Raw genomic sequence first — 9,435 nt, 5'->3', positions numbered from 1 at the left:
CTCCCAAGTAGCTGGGACCACAGGTGCCCGCCACAATGCCTGGCTATTTTTTGGTTGCAGCCATCATTGTTGTTTGGCAGGCCCGGGTTGGATTCAAACCTGCCACCTTAGGTGTATGTGGCTGGTGCCTTAGCCACTTGAGCCACAGGCGCCGAGCCAGCTCTTTATAGTTTTGATTTGCACTATAATTTATCCTGATTGATGGCAAATGTTGTTGAAAACTTTTTCATGTGCTTGTTTGGCCACTGATATATCTTCTTTGGAGATATGTCTATTCACATTTTTAGTCAATTTTTAAAAATTGGGTTGTTTGTCTTTTTATTATTGAGATGTAAATGTTCTTTATATATTCTAGATACAAGTCCATTACCAGGGGTATTATTTGCAAATATTTTCTCTATTATATGGGTTGTTTTCTTACTTTTTTTTTTTTTTTTTTTGTGGTTTTTGGCTGAGGCTGGGTTTGAACCTGCCACCTCCTGCATTGCTGGCGCCTTACTCCTTTGAGCCACAGGTGCTGCCCCTGTTTTCTTACTTTCTTGATAGCATTCTTGGAAGCACTGAAGTTTTTAATTTTGATGAAATCTAATTTATTTATTTATTTGTTTATTTTTGAGACAGAGTTTCACTATGTCACCCTTAGTAGAGTTTCATGGTGTCACAGCTCACAACAAACTCTTGGGCTTAAGCAATTCTTTTGCCTCAGCCTCCCAAGTAGCTGGGACTACAGGCACCCACCACAATGCCTGGCTGTTTTTTGTTGTTGTTATCATTGTTGTATAGCAGGCCAGGGCTGGGTTCAAATCTACCAGCCTCATGTGGATTTGTGGCCAGTGCCCTAACCACTGAGCATGGGCACCAAACTTAATTTATTTTTTCTTGTCTCTCTTGTGCTTTTGGTGTCATGTCTAAAAATCCATTGCCAAATCAAGGTCATGAACATTTATCCATATGTTTTCTTTTAATAGTTTTATCTTTTCAGCTTTTTCACTTAGGTCTTCAATTCATTTTGAGTTAATTTTTGCATATGGTGTGAGGTAAGGATCCAACTTAATTTTTTCTGTTCTAGTGGTGGAAGTAGGGACAAACTCTCTGGGTGACATTACCACTTTTTTAAAAAAATTTATTTTTGAGATATAGTCCCATGTCTTTATAGCTCACAGCAACTGCAACTCTTGGGCTCATGAAATCCTCTAGTCTCAGCCTCCCAAGTAGGGCGAGGGACTATAGAAGCTCACCACAAAGCCCGGCTAACTTTTGTATTGTTAGTAGAGATAGGGTTTAGCTGTTGCTCAGGCTGGTCTCTAACTCCTGAGTGCAAGCAATCCATCAGCCTTGGCCTCCCAGAGTGCTAGGATTACAGGTGTGAGCCACTGCCCCTGGCTGACATCACTGGCTTAGAAGCTGACTGCTTGTAGAGAGGGGCAGCAGTCTCAGTTCTATTGGTTCGTCTCCTTATGAGCCAGGACCAAGGGTGATCAGGGACCCAGTATTCTCGGTGGTGCTGTGGCCAAGGTATAGCCTCTATCCCATGGGGCTAGAGGCTGGGTAAAGAAGAGAACCTCCATTTCTCTGCCACACTTGCCCCCAGCAATATGCAGCCAGTGGTTGCGGAGCAGGATAACAAATGCTGAAGCCCTGTCCCTCCCTGGAAGATAACTCTCCAACTGGAACTGGGGGCTGGGGGAGCCCTGTGTTCTTGGCTGTACCAGTGTGGAGTGGAATTTCCTTCTCTGAGCTGGAAGCTGAGAGGGTGGGAAATTTTGAATCAAATAATAGAGACGCCTTTTTCTTGCTAAGTCTTAGTGGATTTTCTTTTCTTTCTTTCTTTCTTTTTTTTTTTTTTTTGAGACAGAATCTCATTCTGTCACCCCTGGTAGAGTGCTGTGGTGTCACAGCTCATAGCAACCTCAAACTCTTGGGCTTAAGTGACTGTCTTGCCTCAGCCTCCCAGTAGGTGGGACTACATGTGCCCACCACAACACTTGGCCATTTTTTTGTTATTGTTCTCATTGTTGTTTAGCAGGAACTGGCTGGGTTCAAGCCCACCAGCCCTGGTGCATGTGGCTGGCGCTCTAACCACTGTGCTATGGACACCGAGCCAAAAAAAATTTCTTTTTTGAGACAGAGTCTCAAGCTGTCGCCCTGGGTAGAGTGCCATGGTATCACAGCTCCCAGCAAATTCCAACTCTTGGGCTCAAGCGATCCTCTTACCTCAGTTTTTCTATTTTGAGTAGAGACAGAGCCTCGCTTTTGCTCAGGCTGGCCTCGAATTCGTGAGCTCAGGCTATCCACCCACCTTGGCCTCCCCGAGTGCTAGCATTACAAGCATGAGCCACCATGCCTGGCTAGATTTTCTTGAATAAATGTATATCCATTTGCTGTGTATCCTTAGGACCATCTCCAGAATTTAACTGGTTGTGTGTGTGTGCTTTAATAATTTTCATCAGTTTTACTGTGGAGTTCAGAGGTCCTTGTGCTGTTGTGCATCTGTGGATTCTGTTTAGATAAATCAATGTCACTGAGATGGTGGGCAGTAGAAAACTAGACAATTGGAATTCTAGTGCCCACATAATAATTCACTGTATGAATACATATTAAATATGAACTAAGAAAGTGGCTCAGAACTAAATATGAATTGGAACTAAAGCAGAGTTCTGGATTGTTAGACAGATCAGTACCTATAAACTCCGTGGGGTGCCTACTATATGTAAGGAATAGGAATAGAAGACAAAAAGCTAAAAATATATTCTGAAAATTAGGAGATTTAAACCCATGCAGTCTATGTTAAGTGCCCAGAGAATAACTGCTCCAGTTTTTCAGGAACATGAGAACTACCCAGGGCTGGAGTGGTTGGGGAAGATTTCTGTGGAGGAAGAGTGAGCTAGATTTCTTTTCTTTTTTTTTTGCAGTTTTTGGCTGGGGTTGGGTTTGAACCCATCACCTCCAGCATATGGGGCCAGTGCCCTACTCCTTTGAGCCACAGGCGCTGCCCAGCTAGATTTCTTCGGAGGAGGATTCTCCTGGACGTGCATGTTGCCCGGAGGGCATATGCCAAGGCAGAGCTGCTGAAGTGGGGATTGTAGCTGGTATGTTTGCCAACTTGCTGGAAGGTCTGCAGAGCGAGAACAAGTTGGAGAAATGAGGTGGTGGTTGCCCAGAAGTGAGGGGGTATGTTTGGTTATTGGACCATGAAGTTTGGACCTCATCTTAGAGAAGGGGGATTTGGACAAAAGAAATTTTAGCAAACTAGCCTACCTGTAGTGGATGGAGGGGATGAAGTCCTGTGTGTGCACACATGCAGGTATGGCGTCCATGCACAGGCCAGGAAGCCCGAGGCAAGAAGGTTATAAAACTGTAACACAAAGTTTAGATTAAGTGAAGGGGTAGGAATGGAAATGAAGTGTCTGGTGGATGGAAAAATATAGTAAATAACAAGGACCTCAGTAATGCCAAGCAATTGTTAAAACAAATGTGGCAGTTGCTTCCATAAATAAATGAAATAAAATCCTAGAATGCAAGGTGAGATAGGCTGATGTAGAGATTTGATACTATGTCTGTTTTAATGATGGAATTCTCTTTCCGTAACTATAGTTAAAAGCAGTCTATTTTTTAATTTGCCTGTTTGTTCTTCGGTCTGCCGATTACTTGAACTTCTTCCTCGTCACAATCCTCATTTTTAATTTGATCGCAGATTAATTTGTACTTGCAGGGGGAAACCAACAGCAAAGGTTGTGTATGGTTTCAAGGATGAGGTTCTTCCCTTGAAACAGCTATCCGTGTCAAGACGGGGGGAGGGGGCACGTGCTCAACTCTTGCTTTTTAGAGGTCCAACGTGACCTTCAAAACTCCTTAGGATACGTTGGTCTCTGGCTGGGCACCGTCTCCTGTCAGACTCAGGCTGGCAGGATTTCCCACGGCTGCCTCGGTGTGTGTGTGACTCGCAGCTCTGAGGACAGAGTTGCTAAAACAATACAAAAACACGGACAAAAAGCAAACCCGAAGATCTCAGGCTCTACCACAGCGGGCTGTGAGTGAAGGCGCGGAAGGTTGGCTCTGTACTTCCCCTTTTAAAATTCCAGTGCAGCAAACGCTCTCGCAGCCGCTCGGTTCTTCCCACTCCCGCCACACTGCACCAGCTTCCCTCCCCAAGTCCTGATTCATGAACCGTGCCACCTTTGTCTCATTTTAAACTGTGCAGACTATTTTAGTCCTCCCACCCCCATCCCAGATTCCTCCCTTCATCCTCTGGAAGGCTCTGATGTAAGGCGCTCGCTAGGTGGGAGAGCGCTTCTCCCGCTCCGCTCAGGTCGGCGAGATCCCCAGAAGCCCCCTCCCCGGGACCCCGCGGCGGGCGCGGGGGAAGCGCCTCGGTCCCTTTAAGGTGTCGCGCTCTCCGAAGTGCGGGCAGGGAGCCCGGGAGCCGGCGCGGGTCCCGGAGCCGGGTGGGAAGTCCTGCCGCCCTCCCCCTCCGCCCGCCGCCGGCCTCCGGGGCCAGCTCGCCCTCCGCCCACCGCCCACCGCGCACCGGCCGGCCATGCGGCGGCTTTGAACCATGTCCTCCTCCTACGCCAAGAACGGGACAGCCGACGGGCCGCACTCCCCCACGGCGCAGGTACCGCCCCCTCCTTCTCCTCCTCCTTCCCCGGACCTCCTCCACCGGCGAGAGCGCCCCGCCTTTGTGCCGGGCGCGCAGGGGGCCCCCCAGTCTAGGCAGGCGGCCCCGCTCCCCCTGCCCCTCCTCCGCCGGCTTCTCCTCCGCCCCTCCTCTTTCTCCTCCTTCTCCTCTTCCTCCTCCTCCTCTCGCTGCTCTGGGTCTCTGCGCTCCCGCTCCGGAGCCCGCAGCCTCCCCCAGCCGATGCCGGGGACTCGGACCCCGCAGCCCGAGAGTCTTTGTTAATGGATGTGGTGGGTGCTCGCGGGCTGCTCCTCTCGGGCTTCTTCTCGGCCGTCGAGGCTTGCAGTGGGTGGGGTGTGGGCAGGGGCTGTGTTTGGGAGTCGCAGAGGAGACTTGGGTGCGGGCGCTGGGGGACCCCGGGGAGCCGGTCCAGAGGCGGACCCCGCTCCACGCTGCGGTCCTCACCGGCTTCTTTCTGGCCCCGTGTGTCGAGTCCAGGTGGCCCGAGGCACCACAACCCGGAGGAGCAGGTTGAAAAGGTCCGATGGCAGCACCACTTCGACCAGCTTCATCCTCAGACAGGTAGGACGAGGCGGCGGCGGGAGCGCGGGTGGGGGAGGGGCCGAGCGCGGGTCCCACCTGCGGGGTGCAGGGACCCGTCCCCGCGCGCGCCTCTCCCGGCCCCGGGCGCCGGTTTCCCTCCATCCCTGGCTCCCGACGGGTTCAGGGGCGGGTGTCTCCGCGCCACCCTGGGAGTTTGAGCGAGTGGACGCAGGTCGGCGGGGACCCGGCTTAGGTCAAAGATACTGAATTTAACAGCCGGAAATATTCTGGTTACACCTTCGGGGCGTGGAGAAACGTCTTGAAGTGTTGTAACTCGACTTAGAGTAGCAGACCCCCAGGGACCTGGTTGGATTCGGGTTGAGAGTGATTTCTTCTATTTTGTCCTATATTGAATACTCTTCTCTTTATGAATCTTGGGAAGATCTCTGAGCTCTGGCCAAAAGAAAGATACTTTGAGCAGAAAGTTTGGTTTCACTTTGGGACCGTTTCTTTGATTCGCTTAATTTAGGGAAAGCCGGAGGGATTCGGTTAAATCGGGATAAGCGGAAAGCCTGCGCTGAGTTCCCGGGGTCTGGGTGGTACTGCACCTGGTGTTTGTTTTCTCAGTGCTCGCTGTCCTCTGCCTGGTTCCAGGGCGAGTTCTCTGGGCTCAGGATCGTTAGTAACGCTGAATGTTTAGGTGCCTTTCACCTTGACACAGGAAATGGGTCCTCAGTTTTTGGTACTGTATGGGCTGCTAATGAAACCACCCCTAGCTGCTGGGTGCTAGAGGGAGAAGGCGAAAGTAAGTCACCTTCATCTCTGTTTGGAACAGAGACTGTATGTGTGTGTGGGGGGAGGTGTTCGGGTGACCTAGTAAGACTTTGGTCATCACACCAAGAAGCTGTTATCCCAGGTTCTGCTGTGGGCTGCTGGAATGACCTTGAGAATTCTTCTCCGTCTAGGTCATTCAGCGCATTGTATGGTTGTTTCTGACCTATGATGGTGGCAGCTCTGAGGTGTTTCTTTAGTGATTTCCATCAGTTTAAACTTATCAGTGACAAATGGGCTTTAGATTCAAAATTGGACTCAGATGTCTCCTAAGGGTTATAAAACGTATTTAGGTGATATTTATTCTGCCGAATTTCACTCTCTGCAGGAACAAATTATACTACTACACTTTAATTCAGTGAGCACTAAGCATGCACATTATTAAAATGAATACATTTTGGATTCTGAATTCATTCTAAAATTGCATTCTATCCCCTTTGCAGTGCTTAGATTACTTATGTATTTGATAAGGCAGATGAATTTTTCATCTTGGAAACATGTTTGAGTTACGCAACTGTTTGAGATCTTGCTGATGTTTGTTTTGTAGGTGCCTATTTTTGGTAGTTTTATTGTTGCAAATTCTTGGAAATACTAATTATATAGCAGAACTGTTTGAGGAAAACTTTTGAGTTCATCTACACCACCGCTGAACTAATGGTTTATTCTTCTAAACACAAACAAAACAATATTCTTTCTGATATTCCTAATATTTCCTCATTCTGTGTCTATACTTAGTTGCCTATACTTAGTTATAAAATGTGCTACTATGCGTTAGCTTAAAAAATGTAAACAGTATTGGATGCTAAGTACTTTGGGGGATAATTTGAACCAATGTAGATTTTTGGAATAAATATATGTTATCAATCTATCTGAAAGTGGAATTCATTGGCTTGATAAAATGGTGTAATTTAAATTCACGAGTTAATTGTAATTACACTACATGCACAATTTTCCTATTTTGGGGGTATAAAAATAGTACCTAATTTTTGTGAGCATTTTATAGCTCAGTGAGTCTCCTCCACGTGATCTCATTTAAATGACATCATATAGGCTTCTATAATGGCTACAATAAAAATAACTGAGAGATTTATATTTCTTTGATGAGATGAAAAGTGATTGCAAGTGGAATTTAGCAGTATCTTTGAAATAAAATTAAATTTTTTACCCAAATGCCAAAAAATATTTTTAAAAAATGGACAACAAATGTTTATGTTAATAGAGCTTCATTATTTATAAAATGACCAGTGATTTATTGATATTTGAATTCTTGATACATTAGAGTGATTGAATTTCTTGGCACTATTTCATAGACTGTGTAATGCACATAAAGAAGATCGTCAGGACACCAATGAAAATAATTTGGCTCATTTCTTTGTCATATCATTTGCAAATATACGAAGGAAAAACTCACTTAAAACTGAGGTTTGACATTGGATGGGGAAGACTAGGCGGATGGCGAAGGACGGGGGGCAGTTGGCAAACCCATCCAAGAAAACAATATTTGTTCTTTGAGCCAGTTAAATCGTTATGGTGTTTGTGTGTGTGCATGCACGTATACAGGGTGTCCGTAAGTTCATGTGTGATTTAAAATAGTGTGCAATTTAAGATGTAGTATGTGTGTGTGCAAACTAATAAGGAGAGCTTGCCTGCAATCTGAGGACTCTTGCTCTCAAAGTCCCTCGGGCATCTTTGACCTTGTTTCCCAGTCTACACAGTTGCTGGCCTCCACAATTTCGGAGGGATGGAGGTTTTGGAATGAATCCAGGAAACAACCAAGTGGCTTCTTTTAGGAAAAGTGAGACGATGAAGTATTTTGCCACTGAAAAGAAAGCAAACGAGGGGTGACCCAGAAATGATCTTCAGAGTATACACAGTGGCGTCTTTGGAAATGTGATGATATGTTCCTCCTCTTCATGAAAGATGAAACTCAAGAATTGGATAAATTAGAAGGGAATGATGTTTTACAGCGAGACTTTCCTCAGAGTATTGCTATCACTGGAATGGATTCCCAAATGAGGCTATAGAATTTTCTCCCAGGAAGTCCCTTTGTATAGGCTATTTATGAATGAACTATTTATTCATGTTTCAATTTTTTAGGAACACTTAAGTATTTGCTGTGTGCCCAGGACTGTGTTGTAGGGGAAGAAGGTAAGGGAAGAATGAAAAGATGAAGGAAACACTGCCCCTCTACACAAAGATTCTATAATTATGGAGACAGAGATGTATGCAAACAATACAGTGAAATGTAACAAGGAGTCATAGGGTGGACACAATGACCATGTGCACTGAGTATGGAAGTACTCGCAGAGGTCACTGGACATACAGTTTATATAGTACTCCAAGTTAGTCCTGTTCCCACTGGGCTTTGAAGAGAAAAATCTGATCAGAGGAGTATTAGTTTGTTGACCTTCTCTTGTTACGTCTATCCTTGTAAGTCTTACACAGCTTGGCCTCTAACTGCTTCTAGCTTCATATTGAGCCATGATCTCTTCGTTCTGTTGCAGAGTTTGAACACACCACCCTCCCTCTTGCCACTTTATGCAAGCGCACCTCCCATATGCGCTTTGCATATGCTGAGCCCGTGGTGTGGATGGCTCTTGCTCTTCCTCCTGCCTAGTAAACTTAATCTCTGTTGACATCAGGGAGTTTAGTCTTGGCTTCCTTTTCTGATCTCGATAGGGTTAGTTCCCCAACTAGGGGCTCCCAGAGTACCCTATGCCACTTTTCAATAGCACCACCACTGTTATTTAAGTTGTACTTAGATTTCCCTGTTAATCTAATTTTCTTTCTCCCTGTCCAGATAATGAGTTCCACGAGGGCAGAGACATGTCTGCACTTGATTTTCTTAGTGTCCTCAGCGTCTAGCATAGTATATATTCAATGAATGGCCATTTGATTGAATGAAGGAGTGAATGGAGTATTAATGACATATTTTAGCTATGAGGTTGTGCTCTAACATTAAATGATTCGTTTAATGGGGAGAAATCACCCCCCCAAAAAACCGCCTCCAAACTTAGTGGCTTATAATACATTTTTTTATTTCTGTACGCTGACCAGACAGTTCTGCTTCACATGATGTTGTCTGTCCAAAAGAGCCTCACACGTGTGGTTGGAAGTTGGTGCTGGCTGCTGGCTGAGCTTTTGGCAAAAGGCTTAATTTTGCTCTGCCTGGGCCTCTCCACATGGTTGCTTGAGCTTCCTAATAATATGGTACTTGAATTCCAAGAAGAAGCATCCCACGAAGGAAAGAGGGAAGCCGCAGCTCTCTTAGGATTCAGTTTCAAAAACTGTATGACACTGCCTGTCCTGCAGTCTCTAAGTCAGAATGGATCTAAGGGTCTGTCTGCTCAGTTTTAAGGTGAGAGAAAATAGATTATCTTTTTTTTTGAGACAGAGCCTCAAGCTATCCCCCTGGGTAGAGTGCTGTGGCATCACAGCTCACA

The 9,435-nt window shown here is 46.1% G+C and overlaps 1 protein-coding gene across 3 annotated transcripts in view; it reads left to right on the top strand.

The window, feature by feature from the left end:
- The first annotated feature begins 4,391 nt into the window (after positions 1-4,391).
- CACNB4 (calcium voltage-gated channel auxiliary subunit beta 4) overlaps positions 4,392-9,435 on the top strand; it is a 267,434-nt gene continuing 262,390 nt past the window's right edge. For 2 of the 3 annotated variants that reach the window (XM_003793024.2, XM_003793021.2), the window contains exons 1-2: positions 4,392-4,615; positions 5,117-5,200. In XM_003793024.2, the coding sequence (XP_003793072.1) occupies positions 4,556-4,615; positions 5,117-5,200 (144 nt within the window). In that variant the 5' untranslated portion in view covers positions 4,392-4,555. Of the gene's footprint in view, positions 4,616-4,665; positions 4,909-5,116; positions 5,201-9,435 lie in introns of those variants that run through there. The other variant, XM_003793022.2, reaches the window with a different exon arrangement.

This window comes from Otolemur garnettii, unplaced genomic scaffold (genome assembly GCF_000181295.1).
Source record: "Otolemur garnettii isolate 467f Iridium unplaced genomic scaffold, OtoGar3 scaffold00064, whole genome shotgun sequence".
In the NCBI taxonomy this organism is placed as follows: domain Eukaryota; kingdom Metazoa; phylum Chordata; class Mammalia; order Primates; family Galagidae; genus Otolemur; species Otolemur garnettii.
This window is presented reverse-complemented; position numbering and strand designations above follow the sequence as displayed.